General features: G+C 43.5%; 1 protein-coding gene across 1 annotated transcript in view; it reads left to right on the plus strand.

The window, feature by feature from the left end:
• The window catches only part of DDO (D-aspartate oxidase), a 94,606-nt gene extending 80,778 nt beyond the window's left edge, over positions 1-13,828 (plus strand). Inside the window, exons 4-5 of the mRNA XM_069767982.1 lie at positions 12,310-12,486; positions 13,050-13,828. Coding sequence (XP_069624083.1) covers positions 12,310-12,486; positions 13,050-13,617 — 745 coding nt within the window. The 3' untranslated portion in view covers positions 13,618-13,828. The remainder of the gene's footprint in view (positions 1-12,309; positions 12,487-13,049) is intronic.
• The last annotated feature ends 12,868 nt before the right edge of the window (positions 13,829-26,696 follow it).

Below are 26,696 nucleotides of genomic sequence, written 5' to 3' on the forward strand. Positions count from 1 at the left end.
AACAAATGCTTTAGATCTAGAGTCCCATTTGCATATCAATTCAAATGTAGATTTCTCAGTAACAGAGGATTGACCTGGCCATGTAATGGTATTGATGGACTTGTCATTGAAAGTGCTACATGCACATATAAATAGCTTGGGGTGGAATCCTGCTGACAGTTTCCATTTAAGAAGGTGTATATTTCTTGAAGAGGAATCACTCTTTCCCTTTGTCCAAAGTTTCCCTTTAAGAAGATCTGCAGTAATAAAATTAATAAAATATGTAAAAGTAGGGTAAAATATCAAGGTTCTCATCCTAAATATTTTAAAATCATTCCAGAGACTTTGTGGGGGTACTGGGAGCCAGACCTGCACCAAACTAATAGCAATGACCTAATGATAGGTTAGCAATATTAACCCCTTAAGCCCCGAGGGTGGTTTGCACGTTAATGACCGGGCCAATTTTTACAATTCTGACCACTGTCCCTTTATGAGGTTATAACTCTGGAACGCTTCAACGGATCTTGGCGATTCTGACATTGTTTTCTCGTGACGTATTGTACTTCATGGTAGTGGTAAAATTTATTCGATATAACTTGCGTTTATTTGTGAAAAAAACGGAAATTTGGTGAAAATTTTGAAAATTTCGCAATTTTCCAACTTTGAATTTTTCTACCCTTAAATCACAGAGATATGTCATGCAAAATACTTAATAAGTAACATTTCCCACATGTCTATTTTACATCAGCACAATTTTGGAACCAAAATTTTTTTTTGTTAGGGAGTTATAAGGGTTAAAAGTTGACCAGCAATTTCTCATTTTTGCAACACCATTTTTTTTAGGGACCACATCTCATTTGAAGTCATTTTGCGGGGTCTATATGATAGAAAATACCCAAGTGTGACACCATTCTAAAAACTACACCCCTCAAGGTGCTCAAAACCACATTCAAGAAGTTTATTAACCCTTCAGGTGTTTTACAGGAATTTTTGGAATGTTTAAATAAAAATGAACATTTAACTTTTTTTCACACAAAATTTATTTCAGCTCCAATTTGTTTTATTTTACCAAGGGTTACAGGAGAAAATGGACCCCAAACGTTGTTGTACAATTTGTCCTGAGTACGTTGATACCCAATATGTGGGGATAAACCACTGTTTGTATATTTTTTTGTGTGGTATATTGTTATGCTGATCAATAATAAAAACTTTGTATTTTTGATATTTGTCTGAGGTGCTCCCATCTCTATGGACATGATCTTTTCTTTCTCTTGGTCTTATTTTAGTTTGTCAAGTCCATGGTGAGCCCCAGTTTATAATTATTTAGATATATATTTAGTGGTGCCCTCCGCCTTTTTTCATTTTATCTACATTCTGTTTTGGCCTGTTGGTTCGTCAACTGGTGTTTCTAGTGGAGTGTTGGCACATAAGTATTTGCCTTGAAATTATTGCTATTGGTTATGTTATTAGATGTGTTATTTTTTTTAGGTTTTTTCGTTGTTTAGTGTTTCTCTGTTTTGGTGTTCATCATGAATTTGGAGACTAGGGAGTTGGCATGGAGGGGTCAAGCTGAGGATGTTTTTTGTTGTACTAGTGCTGAGCCGTGACGTCATTCGCAGGTCCTTAATTCCTAGAATTAGGAGTTTAGTGAATGAGAATGACGTCGCGGCTTCTGAATGGTCGTGTGGCGTTCACATGGGCGGCACGCGACCAATCAGAAGCCGCGACGTCATTCGCAGGTCCTAAACGCGCTCATTTTAAACAAAGAAGCCGGCCGGTTACCAGTGTGATGTCCAGGGGCCGCCGGAGAGGTGAGCATATCAATATTTTTTATTTTAATTCTTTATTTTACACATCCCTATTGATCCGATACCGATACCCGATACCACAAAAGTATCGGATCTCGGTATCGGAATTCCGATACCGCAAGTATCGGCCGATACCCGATACTTGCGGTATCGGAATGCTCAACACTAGTTACCACCCTATGTTCTGAGATTACTCACCTACATAAATTACTCACAAGAACGTGGTGGAACGCCAAGAGTTTGGAAGAGTATAACAGATTAGGCATTTTCCCAAGGGGCTTGAGAGTTAAAATTTTTCCAGCATGGGAGGCGGATAAGGACTTTAAAGATATTTGGGAAGCTGGACTCCTGAAATGTTCCTCCATTTTAATCAATCTATTGATTGACCATGACTGGAAGCTCATGGAGAAACTGAAGGAGAGCATTAAAGAAAAGGAGTCACAGCTTGGTACTTTAGATGCAAACAGTGTGGTTCTGCCATTTCAGCTTAAACTAAAAGAGACTATTGAAACTTTGGAGAATGATATCATGCAAAAGAAAAGGAGGAAGTTCCTTCGTGATAAAAGTGATTTTGACAACCAGCAGATTTTTAGATGGACACATCAGGGTCGGTTCAGGAGATTTGACGGCCAAGAACATCATAAAAAGATCCCTTCCCCTATGGCCGCTGGGGACACCTCCACTAGCGATTTTTTTATCCTCAGGCGCAAGCGATCAAGAAAGCGCAATAGAAGAGGTCGCCGGAAATCAGCCAAATCCAAAGAAAAAGGGACGGAGGTATCAAGCATGGTCCCCGACCTACAAGAGATCACTGAGGCACAACAGGAGGAAGCAGCCTTAGGGACGGACATTAATGATGCAGGTAACTTGCAAATCATAAATCTGTCGGAATATGCCTTGACAGACGAGGAAAGGCGTGTATTGTCATTGGGTTTGTCCTTTTCTCCCATGAATAGGCTGGATAAGTTCACCCTTATTAAGGATGTGTATTTATTTTGCAGAAAACTGGTATTCAAACTTATGTATCATCAGCCTTCTATTGTTGACTCCCTACCGCAGGATGAGAGACAGGTTTTTAGTGACCTTTTACAACTCCTGGAAGAAAATGAGTGTTCAGCTGCCTGGGATGGTCAGAAGTCTTGGCACTTACCCTCACAGATCACGCCATCTTTTGCAGTATCTCCAGCTATCCAAATCTTTTATGACATGGTAAGTCAGGATGTGGCTAGACTTCAGCTCAATAAATATCAAGGTGAAAACCTGGGTACCAGAGAAAGGCAGATTTTGACTAGGCTTAAAGAAAATACGTCCTTTATTATAAAGGAGGCCGATAAGGGCGGAAACATTGTCCTTTGGCCTACTGATATGTATTTAAAAGAAGCTCGACGTCAACTGAGTGATGCAAAATGCTACCAGGTCTTGCCCTCTGATCCCACAGGTATCTTCAAGATGAAGCTGGATCTTCTTCTCACCTCTGCTAAGCATAACAATATCTTGGACAACAAAGAACTTAAATTCCTGACCACGGTGTCTCCGGTCGTCCCTACCCTATATCTTCTTCCGAAGGTACACAAATCGATCCAGGAACCACCTGGTAGGCCAATTGTGGCAGGTATTGGCGGTTTATATGAGAGGCCTTGTATCTATTTGGACCATTTTTTGCAACCGCTTGTCATCCGTTTAGGTTCTTATATCCAGGATACCTCTCACCTGATTCAACAGTTACAAGATGTGATGGTTCCAGAGAACACCATCCTTGTCACGATGGATGTTACATCATTGTACACCTGTATTGGACATACGTTGGGCATCGAGGCGGTCTCATTTTTTTTGAACCAACAAATCACAGGTGACCGCAGACACCAATCTTTCATCTTGGATCTCTTATTATTTGTTTTATCCAACAGCTACTTCGTATTTGACAGAGTGTTTTACAAACAAATTGTTGGCACAGCTATGGGTGCCCACTGTGTGCCCTCCTACGCCAACCTTTTTATGGGTTGGTGGGAGGAAACACAGGTGCGCCCCCTGCAGGATTTCAAAACCAATGTTCTTCGTTGGTCTCGATACATCGATGACTTGTTGTTTTTCTGGACGGGTTCTGAAGTTGATTGTAGGAATTTTATCACCACATTAAATAGTAATCAGTTGAATATTACTTTAACAGCCTCCTTATCTATGACATGAGTAGATTTCTTGGACCTGAAGGTGATGAAGGTTGGGAACCAGATTCGAACCAAGATTTTTCGTAAGACCACAGCGACAAACAACGTCCTTCATTATTCAAGCTTTCACCCTCAGCATGTACGGAACAATATCCCGAAGGGCCAATTCCTGAGGGTAAGGCGGAATTGTAGCTCAGAATTGGATTTTCGGGAGGGGGCGTATGATCTCAGCACCCGTCTGTCTAAAAGAGGGTACCCGCGTAAGACCATAGCACGTGCTTTTGAGCATTCACGAAAGAGCGATAGATTGAGTCTATTGGAGAAAAAAGCCCCTAAAGATATGCCAACCATTAATCTAATTACGGCATATAACAATCAGTGGCAGGATGTCTACAATATTTTGAGCAAGCATTGGGAAATATTGTTGAATGAGAAGAAATTGAGGCCTTTCCTGTCAGATAGACCGAGGATTATTGCTAGGAGGGCTAGAAATTTCAAAGACGTTCTTACTACCAGCCATTTCAAAAGGCCAACAGTGAGATTGGGATCAGGAATCAGGATAGAGGGGACTTACCCATGTGGTAACTGCAATGTTTGTCCTTATATGGTTGCTACTAACTCTCTAACCTTGCTGATCTTTCCAGGAGAATTAAAAGCGAGGAGTTATGCCAACTGCAGGTCAAGGATTGTGGTTTACATTCTGATCTGTTCATGTCCGAAGCTGTATATTGGACAGACCACACAAGAAGTGAGACGGAGAGTCCAACAACACATGTCAAACATTGCAAATGCCAAGGCGGACATCACAAAAGCCAAGACCATTTCCTCTGTTGCATCCCATTATATGGAATTCCATAACAGCAGGCATCAAGGCATGCGAATTATGGTTGTGGACCAAGTTCTGGGTAACATCCGTGGGGGGGACTTAACTAAGGAACTCCTACGACGTGAATCACGCTGGATCTATGACCTGAAGACTACATCTCCAAATGGACTAAATGAAGAACTTTTGTTCACTGGTTTTTATGCCTAATATTCGAACTGGGGGTGGTATTTGACATAGGGGTACTGGTCGTGTGGCTTCTGGCACGTTGTAACACATTGTATTGCCTGTCGTGCATTCAGCATGGTTTGGCTTCTGTTTATCAGGTTTTGGTTTATATCACAGTACCATATGGCATTTGGTGCTTTCAATTTCTTGGCCCTTCTATTTTCATATGTGCCCTTATTCTTTGGGCCTGTTCGGGTCTTTTTGGCATTGCCCCTATTACCGGTCTATTATTTATACGTTCTTTTTAGGGTTGCTGTTTAACATGACTTTGAAATAAAAATATTGTATATGATACATGATGGATATCACAGTACCTTATAGTATTTATTATATATTTTCCTTTTTGGGGTTCCAACTTATTCAACTTTTCTCATTTTTTTTTTTTACCTCCTCTTTTTTGCTGGTCTCTGGACCATAGCACAATTTTTAGGCCATGCTTAGTCACGCGGATCTACGGACGCTTATGGCCATTTGTACGCTTTCCATGCGTTTTCCATCAATGTACATATGGGCATACTTGGCTGAGGGTCGTTGACTCTGTGGCCACATCATTATGTGACGAGTCTAATCTCGCACTTAGGCAGTTTTTTGCCAAGTCCTTCTGTATTTATACATGACCGCACTGCATCCCGTATCCTATGTATAGATAGTTTTATACATGTTTTTGTGTGTGCATGTTACTATCGTCGACCTCCATTTGATCTAGTCTGTGTGATACCTGTGGGATTTTTGGGATTTTTGTTTATTAATGTGCACGTTCTTGTCCCATGAGTATGTATCGGAGGATGCATGATAATTTGGATAAGAGTGTGGTTGTTTTTGGTAATAGTTGGGCTAGCACTAGGGGAGTTGTGTACGTTTACTTGCTTCCTTGTGCCGTCTCACACATATTTAGATTAATTTTCAATATTGTTATATTCAAGACCGCAGTTGTCCAGTATGATGTTTCTACTGCGGGGCTACTGTGGTAGGTGCCGTGTTTGCTTGGGACCGCTTCTTTAATGGGTGCGCGTTCTCCCTTGTCTTCTCCATTCAGCGCGCAGGCATACTTTCTGTATGGGAATCAGGTTGCTGGGGACTTGTCACTGGCGCGTGAGTGTGCAGGCATATCGCGCACAGTGCGCATGCGCCGGCTTTGTGCCCTCACACAACTTTATTAGCCAGACGCCGCAATTCGGGACTAACAATATGGCCGCGACCACCTTGCTCCATGTGTTCTCTCCGCTGACACTTCTGAACAGGTGAACACCATTCATTTCATCATGATTTAGTTTATATTCATGTCTAACGTTCCACACAGTATGCTATTCTTTTCCCTGAGGAAGCCGCCACAGCTGCGGCGATACGCGTGGGTTGCACCCCACAGCCCCTTTTCCTCTCTCCTACATCTCTCCCTCTCTAACCTGCATATGACCTGATCGTTTATACGCATATGGACTTTTTCAGGCGTGGGTATTTGTTATATTTTGACATGTATGTGACTACCATGTCCAGCATGTTCTCTACCTATGCGCAATGAGCTTCTTTTTACAACAGCTGCCCAGGCATGGATTGCTACGTGTCGGTTAGCACAATATTGTGTCTTTTCAGGGCTATATGGTACTGTGATATTAGCAGTTCTATGCGTTTGCATGCATTGCACTGCTTCAATTGAGGTTGAGAGTTATATTTTGTTTTTCTATACAGTGTATGTGAATATGTGACCGTGTTTGGGATCATTACATTTGTTTACATACATACATCTCTGTTTTTTTGGGAGGGGATAGGGCTGTGGGTTGTCATTTTCCCTATACTAGGATATGACTGCTGTGTTTTTTGGTGTTGCATTTTTAAATGTTTTTAAATCTTGTGGTTTTTTTTGTGTGGTATATTGTTATGCTGATCAATAATAAAAACTTTGTATTTTTGATATTTGTCTGAGGTGCTCCCATCTCTATGGACATGATCTTTTCTTTCTCTTGGTCTTCTTGATAAACCACTGTTTGGGCGCATGGCAGAGCTCGGAAGGAAAGGAGCGCCATTTGACTTTTCAATGTAAAATTGACTGGAATTGAGATGGGACGCCATGTTGCGTTTGGAGAGCCCCTGATGTGCCTAAACATTGAAACCCCCCACAAGTGACACCATTTTGGAAAGTAGACCCCTTAAGGAACTTATCTAGATGTGTGGTGAGCACTTTGACCCACCAAGTGCTTCATAGAAGTTTATAATGCAGAGCCGTAAAAATAAAAAATCATATTTTTTCACAAAAATGATCTTTTTGTCCCCAATTTTTTATTTTCCCAAGGGTAAGAGAAGAAATTAGACCACAAAGGTTGTTGTGCAATTTGTCCTGAGTACGCTGATACCCCATATGTTGGTGTAAACCATTGTTTGGGCGCATGGCAGAGCTCAGAAGGGAAGGAGCGCCATTTGACTTTTCAATGCAAAATTGACTGGAATTGAGATGGGACGCCATGTTGCATTTGGAGAGCCCCTGATGTGCCTAAACATTGAAACCACCCAAAAGTGACACCATTTTGGAAAGTAGACCCCCTAAGGAACTTATCTAGATGTGTTTTGAGAGCTTTGAGCCCCCAAGTGTTTCACTACAGTTTATAACGCAGAGCCGTGAAAATAAAAATTCTTTTTTTTTCACAAAAATGATTTTTAAGTCCCCAGTTTTGTATTTTCACAAGGGTAACAGAATAAATTGGACCCCAAAAGTTGTTGTCCAATTTGTCCTGAGTACGCTGATACCCCATATGTAGGGGGGAAGCACTGTTTGGGCGCATGGCAGAGCTCGGAAGGGAAGGAGCGCCATTTGGAATACAGACTTAGATGGATTGGTCTGCAGGCGTCACTTTGCATTTGCAGAGCCCCTGATGTACCCAAACAGTAGAAACCCCCCACAAGTGACCCCATATTGGAAACTAGACCTCCCAAGGAACCTATCTAGATGTGTTGTGAGAACTTTGAACCCCCAAGTGTTTCACTGCAGTTTACAACGCAGAGCCGCGAAAATAAAAGAAATCTTATTTTTCCCACAAAAATGATTTTTAGCCCCCCACATTTTTATTTTCCCAAGGATAACAAGAGAACTTGGACCCCAAAAGTTGTTGTCCAATTTGTCCTGAGTACGCTGATACCCCATATGTTGGGGTAAACCCCTGTTTGGGCGCACCGGAGAGCTCGGAAGGGAAGGAGCACTGTTTTACTTTTTCAACGCAGAATTGGCTGGAATTGAGATCGGACGCCATGTCGCATTTGGAGAGCCCCTGATGTGCCTGAACAGTGAAAACTCCCCAATTCTACCTGAAACCCTAACCCTAACACACCCCTAACCCTAATCCCAACGGTAACCCTAACCACACCCCTAACCCTGACACACCCCTAATTCTAATCCCAACCCTAATCCCAACCGTAAATATAATCCAAACCCTAACCCTAACTTTAGCCCCAACCCTAACCCTAACTTTAGCTCCAACCCTAACCCCAACCCTAACCCTAGCCCCAACCCTAACACTAACCCTAGCCCTAACCCTAGCCCTAACCCTAGCCCCAACCCAAACCCCAACCCTAACCCCAACCCTAGCCCCAACCCTAGCCCTAACCCTAGCCCTAACCCTAGCCCCAACCCTAACCCTAGCCCTAACCCTAACCCTAGCCCTGATGGGAAAATGGAAATAAATACATTTTTTTAATTTTATTATTTTTCCCTAACTAAGGGGGTGATGAAGGGGGGTTTGATTTACTTTTATAGCGTTTTTTATATCGGATTTTTATGATTGGCAGCCGTCACACACTAAAATACGCTTTTTTTATAGCAACAAAGTTTTTGCGTCTCCACATTTTGAGACCTATAATTTGTCCATATTTTGGTCCACAGAGTCATGTGAGGTCTTGTTTTTTGCGGGACGAGTTGACGTTTTTATTTGAAACATTTCTGGACACGTGACAGTTTTTGATCACTTTTTATTCCGATTTTTGTGAGGCAGAATGACCAAAAACTAGCTATTCATGAATTTCTTTTGGGGGAGGCGTTTATACTGTTCCACGTTTGGTAAAGTGGATGAAGCAGTTTTATTCGTCGGGTCAGCACGATTACAGCGATACCTCATTTATATCATTTTTTTATGTTTTGGCGCTTTTATACGATAAAAGCTATTTTATAGAAAAAATAATTATTTTGGCATCGCTTTATTCTCAGGACTATAACTTTTTTATTTTTTTGCTTATTATGCTTTGTGGTGGCTCGTTTTTTGCGGGACAAGATGATGTTTTCAGCGGTATCATGGTTATTTATATCCGTCTTTTTGATCGCGTGTTATTTCACTTTTTGTTCGGCGGTATGATAATAAAGCGTTGTTTTTTGGCTCTTTTTTTTTTTTGGTTCTTACGGTGTTCACTGAAGGGGTTAACTAGTGGGACAGTTTTATAGGTCGGGTCGTTACGGACGCGGCGATACTAAATATGTGTACATTTATTGTTTTTTTTGTTTTTTTTTAGATAAAGAAATGTATTTATGGGAATAATATTTTTTTATTTATTTATTTATTTAGTAATTTATTTTTATTTATTTTTTTACACATGTGGAAATTTTTTTTTTTACTTTTTTACTTTGTCCCGGGGGGGACATCACAGATGGCCGATCTTACAGTTTGCACAGCACTCTGTAAGATCGGCGATCTCACTGACATCGCTGCAGGCTTACCAGCACCTGCAGGCGACCCGGAAATACTCCCTGCAGGACCCGGATGCAGCCCCGCGGCCATTTTGGATCCGGGGACTGCAGGGAGAAGACGCTCGGTACACGGTGAGTACATCATCGTGTACCGATCGTCTCAGGGAAGCACGCAGGGAGCCTTTCCCTGCGCGATGCTTCCCTGTACCGCCGGCACATCGCAATCATGTTTGATCGCGGTGTGCCGGGGGTTAATGTGCCGAGAGCGGTCCATGACCGCTCCTGGCACATAGTGCCGGATGTCAGCTGCGATAGTCAGCTGACACCCGGCCGCAATCGGCCGCGCTCCCCCCGTGAGCGCGGCCGATCGCATATGACGTACTATCCCGTCACTGGGAATTAAGTCCCAGGTCACCTGGACGGGATAGTACGTCATATGGGATTAAGGGGTTAAAGTCAAGGAAAAAAACTTTAAAGAGAATCTGACAGCAGGATCAAAACCTACCAACTAATTACATGGCTTTCATATGTTTTTTAATGGTGATTTTAACCCATTACTTGGGCAAAGTTCCCAGTGTACAGAAATAACTCTCACCTTTTCAAAGTTCTTTAAGGTACCGTCACACTTAGCGACGCTGCAGCGATACCGACAACGATCCGGATCGCTGCAGCGTCGCTGTTTGGTCGCTGGAGAGCTGTCACACAGACAGCTCTCCAGCGACCAACGATCCCGAGGTCCCCGGTAACCAGGGTAAACATCGGGTAACTAAGCGCAGGGCCACGCTTAGTAACCCAATGTTTACCCTGGTTACCAGCGTAAAAAAACAAACAGTACATACTTACATTCAGCTGTCTGTCCCTTGCCGTCTGGTTCCTGCACTGACTGCTGGCCGTAAAGTGAAAGTGAAAGCACAGCACAGCGGTGAGTCACACAGCGGTGACTCACCGCTGTGGCTGTGCTCTGCTTTCACTTTACGGCCAGCAGTCAGTGCAGGAACCAGACGGCAAGGGACAGACAGCTGAATGTAAGTATGTACTGTTTGTTTTTTTACGCTGGTAACCAGGGTAAACATCGGGTTACTAAGCGCGGCCCTGCGCTTAGTTACCCGATGTTTACCCTGGTTACCAGTGAAGACATCGCTGAATCGGTGTCACACACGCCGATTCAGCGATGTCTACGGGGAGTCCAGCGACGAAATAAAGTTCTGGACTTTCTTCCCCGACCAGCGATCTCCCAGCAGGGGCCTGATCGCTGCTGCCTGTCACACTGGACGATATCGCTAGCGAGGACGCTGCAACGTCACCGATCGCTAGCGATATCGTCTAGTGTGACAGTACCTTTAGAAGTTCAGCTTTTATCTTCCAGTAACTAATGAATACCTACAAGGGATATATCATCTGTCCCCTGTGAGAGGAATACTATTATCTCCTTAAAAATGTTAACCCCCCCTTTATTCCTGATAAGCTTTTGTACCTTCTAGATAAGGTTTGTTACATTTGTATATTGGTTTTTTTTATCACTTTTGGTACCTATCTTTTCCCACCTGCCCAGAACAGGGTCAGATAGATTAAACAAATTCAGCCGCCGACAAGTGGGGGCGCCACATCTCGTACCTCTTAGGGTGCCAACCTCCGCGGACAGGTAGGATCAGTCTAGGACACTTCTAGGGACCTTGTAGGTATTTGGGTTATGCTAAAGGTATATGGGATCATCCATGGTCTGATATTTTAGACTGTTGAAATGCATTTACACATTCTTTTTGAGTTTCTGCTACACTGGGTTTGGTATTTTTTAAGGAGTCAAAATAACATGTAAACGTTTTAAAGGATTATGTTCACAACATTATGTTCACAATGTTCATAAGTTCACAAACAATACCTCATTCTCTTGTCCTATGTTCATTTTTTTTTAAATGATTTTACCCCATTATTTTGGGCAAAGTCCAGTGTACACTTATTCTCACCTTTTCAAAGTTCTTTCTCCACATATTCTAATGAATTGGATTAATCTCAGAGATGTCTGCTAAGTACAGACCAGTCCTCCCAAGGCTCCTGATAACATGCACACTGAGGTGGGACTGAGATATTAGTTCTGCCCTTATACTCTCTTTCCTGAATTCCAACTCTCACGGATGCTCATGAACACCATGACTTTGTCCATACGTAGTGGACTTCTCCATACGTAGTGGACTTTTTCTTACAGGCCAGATGTCTGTGGACCACGTCGCATGACAAAAGTCATGGTGTTCACAAGCATCCATGTGATTTAGAATTCAGGGAGGAAAATGTATTGGCAGGTCAGGGATCTCAGTCAATTCTTAGTGGGCGTGCTATTGGGAGGCAGGGCGGACTAGTCTTCGTAGCCCACCTGGTCTAGTCCTATTCACCAGAATATATGGAGCGAGAACTATGTATAGATGAGAATCATTATATGCTGTTTATTTTCCCCAAACAATGTGGTTGCTTGAAATCGCTGTTAAAAGACAAATACAACACCGTACTTAATTAATAGGTGTTGATCTGCTTTTGGCTTCCCTTTAAAATCGTACTGACTTATGCAGTTCTTATTACTTGTATTAGCTACAGTCTTGAGAGTTATTTCACATTGTATCTGGTTATATATGTTCTTTTTTTTGTTAACAGATGGCAGATTTTCAAGTCAGCCCCTAAAGAAACCCACCCATTTTGGTGGCAAATCGTCTTTGGCTTCCGCATTATGAGCGATGCAGAACTGGCAAAGTTCTCATCTTACATATTTGGCCAGGCTTTCACAACATTAAAATGTCAGGCTTCACAATATTTACCATGGATGGAGAAAAGGTATGCTTTTCATCTGTTTTAGAAATGTTTAGCTGCATCGGGCTTCAGTGTTTTTCACTGACCGCACATTGACACATAACATTCTATGACGTTATTCACAAGTCACATATTTTGTTGACCAATGGACTGCATAAATAAAAATCTAGAAGTGACCTCCTTTGGTCCCATTTTCAGACCAATAAAAATTTAAAATTGAGCCTGCAAAGTGGACAATTGGTGAAATTGGTTATTACTCATGTACACAAACTAGTTGAAAAAATTATTTTTCCTCATGCACACACGAGAACTTTTTCTGAAAAGTTACCTGAAATGACAGGTACAATTTATAGGATGGTATTGTCAGCCATCTGTTTGTAGTAAGAAATACAAGTTAGGTTTGGGGGCATTTTTACAATTGGCTGTGAAGGATGGCAGCAACGCATGTCTACAGGGTGTGATACAGAGAAGAAAATTATTGCTATAATGTGTAGGATTATGAAAGATGGCTTTCTTTCAGAATATACATAATTAGTGATATCTACTAATTAGTCATACCTGTTGTTTCTCTACTGTTTTTAAAACAGATTTAAAAGCAATGGAGGACATTTGGAATGCAGAAAAGTGTACAATGTCTGGGATCTGCATGGAACATATGATGTGGTTGTTAACTGTTCGGCACTAGGCTCAAGGGATCTGTTTGGTGATCAGTCTATATATCCTGTCAAAGGACAAGTACTGGAAGTCAATGCTCCTTGGATAAAACACTTCATTAGAGATGGAGATGGGAATTCTTACATTTACCCTGGAATATCGGTGGTTACTCTTGGAGGAACAAGGCAAAAGGATGACTGGAGTTGCATGCCAAATGCTCAGGCCACAAAAGATATCTTAGATCGATGTTGTCACCTGGAACCTTCCCTGAGTGGGGTCTCAGTAATTCAAGAGAAGGTGGGCCTGAGGCCAACTCGATCGGCCTTAAGGATAGAAAAAGACATTCTAATTAAAAATGGCCAACAGCTCCTGGTTATTCACAACTATGGTCATGGTGGAGGTGGGTTTTCTATTCATTGGGGAACTGCCAAAACAGCTACAAAACTACTACAAGAGTTGATTCCATTAATACATAATGTTTCTATGAAGTCAAAATTATAATAAGAAAAATATTTTCAAATATTCAAATTATGTTTTCAATTCAAAGTTTACATCTATCATTTCCGAATTCTTATTTTGAATAGAAGGTGATTATAAATTAATACAAAATGTTTTAATAAAAACTAGATACACTGTCTTTACTAATAATACTTTTTGTATTGCTAATTTGATTATAATTGTTCCTACAAGCAAAATTTGAAATAAAACAAGTAAAAAAAATCTTAATTATTTATCCCATTTGTTTGTCATTATCCTCCAAACCAAGTATGTATCTTTTGAATGTCTTTTTTATTTATTACCATCAACAATAAAGGTGAATACAGTTTAAAAGTTTGAATTACATAGTAACATAGTTAGCAAGACATTTGTCCATCCAGTTCAGCCTATATTCAGAATAAATCCCCAGATCTACGTCCTTCCAAAGATCCTAATCACTGTAAAATACAATACAATAATGTTACGCTCCAGGAAGACATCCAGGCCTCTCTTGAACCCCTTGACTGAGTTCGCCATCACCACCTCCTCAGGCAAGGAATTCCAGATTCTCACTGCTCTAACAGAAAAGAATCTTCTTCTATGTTAGTGGAAAAACCTTCTCTCCTCCAGATGCAGAGATTGCCCCCTTGTGACGGTCACCTTCCTTGGTATAAACAGAACCTCGTGTTGTCCCCTTATATACTTACTAGATGTAGTGATGTAGTTTACAGCCATGTAGTATATAGCACAGCCCACGTAGTATATTGCCCAGCCACGTAGTATATTGCCCAGCCACATAGTATATAGCACAGACACGTAGTATATAACACTGCCCACGTAGTATATAGCACAGCCCATGTATATAGCACAGCCATGCGTAGTATATAGCACAGAGACGTAGTATATAACACAGCCCACGCAGTATATAACACAGGCCACATAGTATAGAGCACAGCGATGTAGTACATTGCCCAGCCATATAATATATACCACAGCCACGTAGTATATAGCACAGCCCATATAGTATATAGCACAGAGATGCAGTATATAACACAGCCCACGCAGTATGTAACACAGCCCACGTAGAATATAGCAATGTGGGCACCATATCCCTGTTAAAAAAAAAAAAAATTTAAATAAAAAATAGTTATATACTCACCTTCCGGAGCCCCCGGATCCAGCCGAGGGGTTTACCGATGCTCCTCGCGATGCTCCGGTCCCAAGAGTGCATTGCGGTCTCGCGAGATGATGACCGCTACATCATCATCTTGCGAGACCGCAATGCATGGACCGGTCACCGGAACGTCGCGAGGAGCGGGAAAGGCCTCGGCTGGATCCGGGGGCCCATGGAGGGCGAGTATATAATAATTTTTTATTGTTTTAATTATTTTTAACATTAGATCTTTTTACTATTGATGCCGCATAGGCAGCATCAATAGTAAAAAGTTGGTCACGCAGGGTTAATAGCAGCGTTAACGGACTGCGTTACACCGCAGCATAACGCGGTCCATTAATGCTGCCATTAACCCTGTGTGAGCGCTGAATGGGGGGAGTATGGACTGCAGGCACTGACTGCGGGGAGTAAGGAGCGGCCATTTTGCCGCCGGACTGTGCCCGTCGCTGATTGGTCATGGCCTTTTTGCCGCAACCAATCAGTGACTTGGGATTTCTGTGACAGAAAGAAAGACAGACAGACAGAAAGACGGAAGTGACCCTTAGTCAATTATATAGTAGATACATGGTTATTAGATCGCCCTCAGTCATCTTTTTTCTAGACTAAATAATCTTAATTTTGCTAATCTCTCTGGATATTGTAGTTCCCCCATCCCCTTTATTAAATTTGTTGCCCTCCTTTGTACTCGCTCTAGTTCCATTATATCCTTCTTCAGCACCGGTGCCCAAAACTGTACACAGTACTCCATGTGCAGTCTAACCAGGGATTTGTACAGAGGCAGTATAATGCTCTCATCATGTATATCCAGACCTCTTTTAATGCACATCATGATCCTGTTTGCATTGGCAGCCGCTGCCTAGCACTGGCTGCTCCAGGTAAGTTTATCAATAACTAGGATCCCCAAGTCCTTCTCCATGTCAGATTTACCCAATTCAGTGTGTAATGGTGATATTTATTTCTTCTTCCCACGTGTATAACCTTACATTTGTCAGTGTTAAAAAGCATCTGCCCCCTTTCGGTCCAAGTTTCCAACTTATCCAGATCCATCTGTAGCAGAATACTTATCTTCTCTTGTATTGACTGCTTTACATAGTTTTGTATCATCTGCAAATATTGATATTTTACTGTGTAAACCTTCTAAACATTCTACCAGATCGTTAATAAATATGTTGAAGGGAATAGGAGCAGCCGTCTTTCCTGAAGAAAAAGACAATTCCTGTTGTTGCGTAGCTACCATGGGGGGGGGGCAGAGTGTGTGGCTGGCCCAGGCCCGTGCTCATAAGGGCCCACCCGAAACTACTCTACCCTTAACTGTATTGGCAAGCACAGCACGTAGATAAAGTTAAACTCCACGGTAGAGCAAGGAGACAGTTTCCCTACTCTACTGCTCTCTGTTCTGTAGATTGCAAGTTGCTCTAAGGTCTACAGGATGGCCAAGGTGCCGACGCACGCCCAAAGTCTTGTTCGGGCGATGGTCCGCCTGAGACTTGCTGGTGGAGTCACCAGGATCCTGGATTAGGTAAGTAGAGTTGTTTTTTTTTTTTTATTAAAACTTGTGGGGGTATCATAAAAAGTGGGAGGGTCCTCATACATTATAGGGACTACTGCGGGGGCTATTATATAGTATCGGACCAATTATACAGTTTGTGGGAGAATGTGGAACCCATTATATAGTGTAGGGGCTAATGTGGGACCCATTATAGAGTATATGAGCTAATGCCGGGGCCATTATAAACTTTGGGACTAACTGTGGGGGCCATTATAGTGTGGGAGCTAATACAGGGGTCATTTTACAGGTGAGGCTTAATGTGGGGCCCATTATACAGTTTGGATGATAATGTGAAGGCCATTATACAGTTTGAGGGCTAATGTGGAGGTCATCATGTAGCGTGGAAGCTAATATTGGGGCCTTTTTACAGTATGGGAGCTAATGCAGTGGCCATTATACAGTTTGAGGGCTAATGTGCAGATTGGGAATAGATGTGGACTGTGTAGTAAATGTGAGAAATCAAATGTGTCTTTGTTGTAATCTCTAAAAATAAGTTGTGGCTGGAAGAAATTGCCATGTTGGTCTGGGACAAACAGAAAATACGTGAATAATGAACGAACATAATCTGTAAGTCACTATTGATAATTGTCTGTCATCACCATATGTTGGTAATATTGGTGTCCCAGCATAGTTGTAATCAGAGTTACTGGTTAGGGGTCCACTCAGATTTTTCGCTCCCCCCTACCTGAGTTGAACCTCTAGCTAGCCTCTGAATTTACGGTTTGCGCTGCACTTATTTATATGAAGATCCTTGATCCAATAATATAAAGAAGTGGTTCTTATTCCAAAATGCCTTTCCACGCTGAACTAGTGTCTTTCTAAAGTGTAGAAAACTATTGAGATTTGAGAGTTCTCAGTTGTTGATACCATGTTTTCAGTTATCCATTACAAAGTAACAAATTGCAAGCTTTCAAAACTACTTAGGTCGCTTCATCAAGAATATAATAACACAAAATCTGAAGAGTCACATATTTATGCACAAGAGGACACAGGAATAATGCAATAGATAAAATAAGTGACATGGAGTAGAACTCAGTATGGGAGAGGGAGAAGCAGTTGTGGCCATAAATATTGGAACAGTTAATAGATAAGGAGTGTTAAAGTTTTATTGTCCTGTGATTAAGGTCTGGTCTGTGAGATGTGTGTCGGCTCACCAAGGTAGTATTGATGTGTATATTTGTGTCCTCATCAGTATAATACTGTACCTGCTGTAAATAGATTTGAATCTTTGCAGTTGTTGTTATGCGGTCACTAGATGTCAATGTTGCCTAAAGGTACCGTCACACTCAGCGACACTGCAGCGATATAGACAATGAGCCGACCTAAACTAGATCGCTGGAGCATCGCTGTTTAGGTCGCTGTAGAGACGTCAAACACAGCAACTCCAGAACGATGCAGGAGCGATCCAGTGACGTAACGGCGACTTACTTCTCGTTCTCGCTGGTTGTTAGCTCCATGTGCAGTGCCCCAGAAACCTGGTCGTTGCAGTATGACACTCTGCCACTAAGGGCAGTGATGGTACGTCTGATGGCACTGAAGGAATTCTCCTGACCAGGTATCACCAGCACACTTTACACTTCACACTCCGGCCACTAGGGTGAGCAAAAGGCTTTATTTATTGGGCCCCTCCTCACACTGGTAAAACTAGGGGTTGGATAGAAAGTTAGTCTAAAGCTGACTGGGTTGGATTCAGGCAACATCCTGTTGCAGGGGGTGATGCAGGGAGAAGACACAGGGGGGTCCCTGTCAGGCGTGGGAACCTGGCAGGTGCCTAGCGAACGGAGCCGCGCCTGCACCTCCTTGCGATGGTATCCTAAGAAAGAGACAAGAAGGGAAGGATATTGTGGAACAGTGTAAACGAGATCAAGCAAAAAGGAGTACCAGTAGGAGTCGTGCCGTGAGACCGAGGCAACATCCTACTGAGGCGCGTAGCCGGTGGCCGGAACACCGTGGGAGTAACTGACTTTAGGCCTTACTTCAAACTCCGCAGGACAGTTAATTATAGGTTGGCTGTCTACCTTAAATTTCCTAAGAAGACATAGGGGGCAACAGTGGGAGAGGGGCGTCTCTAGGGTCCTGGAAGACCTCCAGGTCTTCCCGTCATACGGGTGCGTCCTAGCCAAAACATACTGGGGGACGAGAAACTAGCAACATCTGGAACTAAAGACAGAGAGAGAGCTGTAGACAACGACGAATGAGAACAGCAGTTGTGAGGACTATTCCAAATGCTCGGCAGGGTAGGACTACAACACACAGGCGCTGGTGGTAGGCAACGATTTCCATCTGCGAGGGAAACTCTGGAAGTGCCCATCGGACCGGCCGGTCTCAGATAGCCCTGTTAAACGTACTCTGGAGTGAGGATCCTGAAGTCTGCAGTAAAGAGGTAAAGAGACTGCAACCCTGTGTCCTCGTTATTGACTGCACCTTACACCATCACCATCCACCGTACTGGGAAGCCCTGGGGACATACTTCACCTGTGGGAAGGTATACCATCCAGCTGCCATTCCATCACCCCAGCGGACCCCACAGCAGCGTCGGTCACCCTGACCGAACACCACAGGTGGCGTCACGAACCCCTGACAGACTGCACCACCTTTATTGGACGCCCCTTAGCAGGGTCGCGGACCGGGTCTAGCCACCGTGACAGCAGCAGAACCGAACCAGAGAGGCCCGGTACCGAGAACTCGTGGCCCTGTGTCTGGGGGCGATCCACATGTCAAACAGCCAGAGTATACCGATCCGACACACATCTAGGGGCCCTATGCTCGTTGCTGGCGTCGTTGCTTTTGATGTCAAACATGACGATACACGCCGACCTGGCGACGAAATAAAGTTCTGAACTTCTAGCTCCGACCAGCGATGGCACAGCGGGATCCAAATCGCTGCTGCGTGTCAAACACAACAAGATCGCTATCCAGGACACTGCAACGTCACGGATTGTTGTCGTTCTCTTTGCAAAGTTGCTGAGTGTGACGGTACCATAAGCATTGCTGAAAGACTGAGACGCATGCAAAATGTCATAGGAGGGGCTTTAATCTGAATGATGTCAAACACAGGAAGAGGAAGTGTGGCCATCTAAAGGTCAGTCTGCAGTTTTTCAGAACAGGGAGATGATGTGCCAGAGGGGAATCCAATGATATCCTCTTGTGGAAGCATCAGACCGAGACCAGAGCAGCAGCAGATTGAAACTGATCGTGTCCTTGACCAGAACCTGTCTAGATCAGTAATTAACCCCTTTACCCCCAAGGGAGGTTTGCACGTTATGGACCGGGCCAATTTTTACAATTCTGACCACTGTCCCTTTATGAGGTTATAACTCTGGAACGCTTCAACAGATCCCAGTGATTCTGACATTGTTTTCTCGTGACATATTGTACTTCATGATAGTGGTAACATTTCTTTGATATTACCTGTGTTCATTTGTGAAAAAAACAGAAATTTGGCGAAAATTTTGAAAATTTCGCAATTTTCCAACTTTGAATTTTTATGCAATTAAATCACAGAGATATGTCACACAAAATACTTAATAAGTAACAGTTCCCACTAGTCTACTTTACATCAGCACAATTTTGGAACCAAAATTTTTTTTTGTTAGGGAGTTATAAGGGTTAAAATTTGACCAGCAATTTCTCATTTTTACAACACCATTTTTTTTTTAGGGACCACATCTCATTTGAAGTCATTTTGAGAGGTCTATATGATAGAAAATAACCAAGTGTGACACCATTCTAAAAATTGCACCCCTCAAGGTGCTCAAAACCACATTCAAGAAGTTTATTAACCCTTCAGGTGTTTCACAGGAATTTTTGGAATGTATAAATAAAAATGAACATTTAACTTTTTTTCACAAAAAATTTACTTCAGCTCCAATTTGTTTTATTTTACCAAGGGTAACAGGAGAAAATGGCCGCCAAACATTGTTGTACAATTTGTCCTGAGTACGCCAATACCCCACATGTGGGGGTAAACAACTGTTTGGGCGCATGACAGAGCTCGGAAGCGAAGGAGCGCCACTTGACTTTTCAATGCAAAATTGACTGGAATTGAGATGGGACGCCATGTTGCGTTTGGAGAGCCACTGATGTGCCTAAACATTGAAACCCCACCACAAGTGACACCATTTTGGAAAGTAGACCCCCTAAGGAACTTACCTAGAGGTGTGGTGAGCACTTTGACCCACCAAGTGCTTCACAGAAGTTTATAATGCAGAACCGTAAAAATAAAAAATCGTTTTTTTCACAAAAATTATCTTTTTGCCCCCAATTTTTTATTTTTCCAAGGGTAAAAAAAGAAATTGGACCCCAAAACTTGTTGTACAATTTGTCCTGAGTAAGCTGATACCCCATATGTGGGAGTAAACCACTGGTTGGGCGCATGGGAGAGCTTGGAAGGGAAGGAGCGCCGCTTGACTTTTCAATGCAAAATTGACAGGAATTGAGATGGGACGCCATGTTGCGTTTGCAGAGCCACTAATTTACCTAAACATTGAAACCCCCCACAAGTGACACCATTTTGGAAAGTAGACCTACTAAGGAACTTATCTAGATGTGTGGTGAGCACTTTAACCCACCAAGGGCTTCACAGAAGTTTATAATGCAGAGCCGTAAAAATAAAACAAATTTTTTCCCACAAAAATTATTTTTTAGCCCCCAGTTTTGTATTTTCCCGAGGGTAACAGGAGAAATTGGACCCCAAATATTGTTGTCCCATTTGTCCTGAGTACGCCAATACCCGATATGTGGGGGGGAACCACCGTTTGAGCGCATGGCAGAGCTCGGAAGGGAAGGAGCATCATTTGGAATGCAGACTTAGATGGATTGGTCTGCAGGCGTCACATTGCGTTTGCAGAGCCCCATATGTACATAAACAGTAGAAACCCCCCACAAGTGACCCCATATTGGAAACTAGACCCCCCAAGGAACTTACCTAGATGTGTTGTGAGAACTTTGAACCCCGAAGTGTTTCACTACAGTATATAACGCAGAACCATGAAAATAAAAAAAATAAAAATTTCCCCCACAAATTATTTTTTAGCCCCTAGTTTTGTATTTTCCCAAGGGTAACAGGAGAAATTGGACCCCGAAAGTTGTTGTCCAATTTGTCCTGAGTACGCTGATACCACATATGTGGGGGGGGGGAACCACCGTTTGGGTGCATGGGAGGGCTCGGAAGGGAAGGAGCGCCATTTGGTATGCAGACTTAGATGGAATGGTCTGCAGGCGTCACATTGCGTTTGCAGAGCCCCTAATGGAGCTAAACAGTAGAAACCCCCCACAAGTGACCCCATATTGGAAACTAGACCCCCCCAAGGAACTTATCTAGATATGTTGTGAGAACTTTGAACCCCCAAGTGTTTCACTACAGTTTATAACGCAGAGCCGTGAAAATAAAAAATCCTTTTTTTTCCCACAAAAATTATATTTTAGCCCCCAGTTTTGTATTTTCCCAAGGGTAACAGGAGAAATTGGACCCCAAAAGTTGTTGTCCAATTTGTCCTGAGTACGCTAATACCCCATATGTTGGGCACCCCTATGTTGGGCATATGTTTGGGCACACGGGACAGCTCGGAAGGGAAGGAGCACTGTTTTGCTTTTTCAACGCAGAATTGGCTGGAATTGAGATCGGACACCATGTCGCATTTGGAGAGCCCCTGATGTGCCTAAACAGTGGAAACCCCCCAATTATAACTGAAACCCTAATCCAAACACACCCCTAACCCTAATCTTAACGGTAACTATAACCACACCTCTAACCCAGACACACCCCTAACCCGAATCCCAACCCTATTCCCAACCGTAAATGTAATCTAAACCCAACCCTAACTTTAGCCCCAACCCTAACTGTAGCCTTAACCCTAGCCCCAACCCTAGCCCTAACCCTATCCCCAACCCTAGCCCTAACCCTAGCCCTAACCCAAGCCCTAACCCTAGCCCCAGCCCTAATGGGAAAATGGAAATAAATACATCTTTTAAATTTTTAAATTTTTCCCTAACTAAGGGGGTGATGAAGGGGGGTTTGATTTACTTTTATAGCGGGTTTTTTAGCGGATTTTTATGATTGGCAGCCGTCACACACTAAAAGACGCTTTTTATTGCAAAAAATATTTTTTGCGTTACCACATTTTGAGAGCTATAATTTTTCCATATTTTGGGCCACAGAGTCATGTGAGGTCTTGTTTTTTTGCAGGACGAGTTGACGTTTTTATTGGTAACCATTTCGGGCATGTGACATTTTTTGATCGCTTTTTATTCTGATTTTTGTGAGGCAGAATGACCAATAACCAGCTATTCATGAATTTCTTTTGGGGGAGGCGTTTATACCGTTACGCGTTTGGTAAAATTGATAAAGCAGTTTTATTCTTTGGGTCAGTAGGATTACAGCGATACCTCACTTATATCTTTTTTTATGTTTTGGCGCTTTTATACGATAAAAACTATTTTATAGAAAAAATCATTATTTTTGCATCACTTTATTCTGAGGACTATAACTTTTTTATTTTTTTGCTGATGATAGTGTATGGCGGCTTGTTTTTTGCGGGACAAGATGTCGTTTTCAGCGGTACCATGGTTATTTATATCTGTCTTTTTGATCGCGTGTTATTCCACTTTTTGTTCGGCGGTATGATAATAAAGCATTGATTTGTGCCTCGTTTTTTTTTTTTTTTTTTCTTACGGTGTTTACTGAAGAGGATAACTAGTGGGACAGTTTTATAGGTTGGGTCGTTACGGACGCGGCGATACTAAATATGTGTACTTTTATTGTTTGTTTTTTTTATTTAGATAAAGAAATGAATTTATGGGAATAACTTTTTTTTTTTTTTCATTATTTAGGATTTTTTTTTTTTTTTTTTTTTTTTTACACGTGTGGAAATTTTTTTTAAACTTTTTTACTTTGTCCCAGGCGGGGACATCACATATCGGTGACCTGACAGTTTGCACAGCACTCTGTCAGATCACCGATCTGTCTGAGAGCACTGCAGGCTTCACAGTGCCTGCTCTGAGCAGGCTCTGTGAAGCCACCTCCCTCCCTGCAGGACCCGGATGCCGTGGCTATCTTGGATCCGGGCCTGGATCAGGGAGGGAGGTAAGGAGACCCTCGCAGCAACGCGATCACATCGCATTGCTGCGGGGTCTCAGGGAAGCCCGCAGGGAGCCCCCTCCCTGCGCGATGCTTCCCTGCACCGCCGGCACACCGCGATCATGTTTGATCGCGGTGTGCTGGGGGTTAATGTGCCGGGGGCGGTCCATGACCACTCCTGGCACATAGTGCCGGATGTCAGCTGCGATAGGCAGCTGACACCCGGCCGCGATCGGCCGCGCTCCCCCCGTGAGCGCGGCCGATCGCACTGGACGTACTATTCCGTCCTCGGGAAGTAGGGCCCACCCCACATGGACGGAATAGTACGTCCATTGGCAGAAAGGGGTTAAGAATCCTAATCCACACCTAGGTGCACTGCCTACATGGACTTCAGACCAAATTTGAACTTCCTTTTGTTTCAGGAGAAAGTTTCTGTGGAACATTATAGTACGGGACAACTGTTCAACTTCGCTATTCTTCGTTCACTGCTAAATAGCCATCGCAGTTGGTTAACTTTTAGGGGATTTTCGATATAGTTGAGGGCGGACTATTTCTCTGCATTCAGTGAAGTCACATCGGGATGGGAAAGGGATATTTGGTTGGGGGAAAGAGGTAATTGATTGTAAGATTGTAAACTTATGTTCTGTACCACAGGCGAGCCCGTATGTTACACTATCATTGACCCAGTTTCCAGGATGCAAATACGTAACAGGCAGACGGTTTAGATAGGTACTTCAGTAGGTAGATCTATAGAAAGTATAGTAGGAACAGATTGTTTGGGTGCTATGCTGTACAACACAAGAGTCTCAGCCTCCTAGCTGAATGTATAATGTTTTGAGTGGTTTCTATTTTCTAGTTAAGTCGGATAATAACTAAGTAAAAGAATTATGATGATGAACTGTGTTCTCGCCCGACATCACTGTATCCTGAACAACAGACCCCGTTACACAACTTACAACTTGGCGCAAGATACCGCGATCGTTATGGACAGGAAAGCGGAGGGAATCAATTCCTCAGGGCCAGCTCAGGGCCCTGTTCAAGGTACCAAAGCCCTGCAAGGCCAGTTTTACCTGGCGCAGTGTAGTCAACTAGCCCCAGTGTCACTGATAAGACCTGTCCCCGCAGTGTCAACCCAGGTAAGGTACCTTTCAGCAGGGACCCTGCTGCATCACATGGCCAAATTCGACGGCAGTAACATAGGCCTTCAGGCCTCGATTGTGAGGGTTCGGAGTGTGATAAATGTTTGTAGCCTGATCCCGGAGTTACCGGCAGAGGTAGCTCTGAATGCTTTACAGGGTGATGCTAGGTGGACATTGATGGTGTGCTCCGAATCCGAGATGGACACCAAAAAAAAAGATATTTGCTCTGCTGGAAAGGGTCCATGGGGCCTGTGTGCAGGTGGCATAGCTGAGGAGCAAATTCTTTAACTGTCCGCAGCGTGAAGGGGAAACACTGATGCGGTATACGAAAGCCCTTCAGAAGGCGATATAGGAGATCCGGAGATGCGACCCTTTTCAAGAGCTGAATAGGCTCCTGAGAGACCAGTTCATTGTTGGGATAGCTAATAAGTCCTTACAGGACAAGTTCCGAGAGATGACCCTAAGCAACCTAGCTCTGGTGTTTTATGACATCTACCTAGCTGCCCTAGAACAGGAGGAGTCAAATTTTGTGATCAAGAAGTCCTTGAGTATTGCCCAAATTACAGAAGGTCGGGCCAGATTAGAAAAGGCGGCAGCCCTCAGGAAGGTCGTCCACACTCTGACGACAGCAATGCAAGAACAAATACAGGAGCTCCACTTAGCGGTAGCTCAGATGAGGACACAGTCACTTCATGCACAGCTAGCAGTACCACGGACCCAAGGCCCTACGGCAAGACCAGCCAGGATGTGAGATCGGGACAACAACCACTCAGGAGGCCCCAATGCTGGCACTGTCGATGATGCGGTCATATCACTAGGGACATCTCTGTACAGATATAGGCTGATCCATAATTAAACTTCCAGCCGCCACAGTAGTCAAGTGCGAGATAAACATGACCTATATGCCAGCAGCCCCATTAAGGAACCAAGTTAGAAGACCAGAAGGTATGCTGCCTAGTTGACACTGGGTTGAAATGCATCATTTTGCCCCTGGAGTTCATCCATTTGTGCACATGATGGAGCCGGAAGATGGAAGCGTTATCAGACTGACGGCTGCCAATAACAGTCAGATGGATGTATAAAGAATAGTCTGGATGCGAGGCTGATTATTCGAGCCAGACATTGGCAAGAAGGGGATCATGCTCATAAACCATCCGTCCCGAAGAGGATTGGACGTGACATTGGTAATGAACATGCTGAGGAATCTAGACCATCATCTCTATGCCAAAGAAGGGCCTGATTATTGGCAACGGGCGACCATACACTGGCTGACTCAGAAGATTCTGCAGCAGATGGTGAGCAGCTGTAGTCTGGAAAAGAGCACCTTGTGTGCCCAGTCCGTTGGACGAGTGAGGATGTCGCCAAGGACTCCGATGAAGATTCTGCCATAGCAAGAACAGATATTGATGTTGCGGGTGGGAGCTGGGCACTGACTAAGTGGACCGAAGGTCCTGACTGAGCCCGTCACACCAGGGGGACGTCGCCCAGGCTACTGGTAGGCCGGGCCCTTGCCACTGTGAAGGACAGTTGTATCCTCGTATGTTGCACTAACGTTCTAGACAGCGAGTTAACTATCCCCGAGGTACCCTGCTGGCCGAAGTCTATGTGTCCGATGGGAAAGTCGTACGTAGGAGACTTCACGTTACAGCCAGGTAGGAGGTAGGCCTGGAACTATGCCGTAGATATCCAATGAACAGTAGGAGCTCACACATAGCCACCTATATACAGTAGGAGACCTCCAATATCCTCCTATATACAGTATGAGCCAACACATAGCCTCCTGTATACAGTGTGAGCCCCATATAGCCTTCTATATAACCTCTTGTATACAGTGTGAGCCCCCATAATGCATCCTGAATACAGTGTGAGCCCACACATCTCATCCATATTTTAATAAAATAAAAAAACACATGCAGACATACTCACCTCGCTTTTATTCCATTGGCGCTCTGCAGTGGCCCCCAAGTCTCCAGTTCTGGTCTGGCCAACGTGTACATGTTAGCGCGATGACATCATCACACCAACCCCAGCTGATGACATCATTGCACTGGCACAGCAGAGGTGACAGGAGCACCCCTTTAGTTACCTGCCATTCTGCATAGTCTGCAGCACATAGCCATGAAAGCTCCCAGCCAAGGTATGTGCACCGCAGGCGCTCAAATC

Source organism: Ranitomeya imitator, chromosome 5 (assembly GCF_032444005.1).
Source record: "Ranitomeya imitator isolate aRanImi1 chromosome 5, aRanImi1.pri, whole genome shotgun sequence".
Taxonomy (NCBI): Eukaryota; Metazoa; Chordata; class Amphibia; order Anura; family Dendrobatidae; genus Ranitomeya; species Ranitomeya imitator.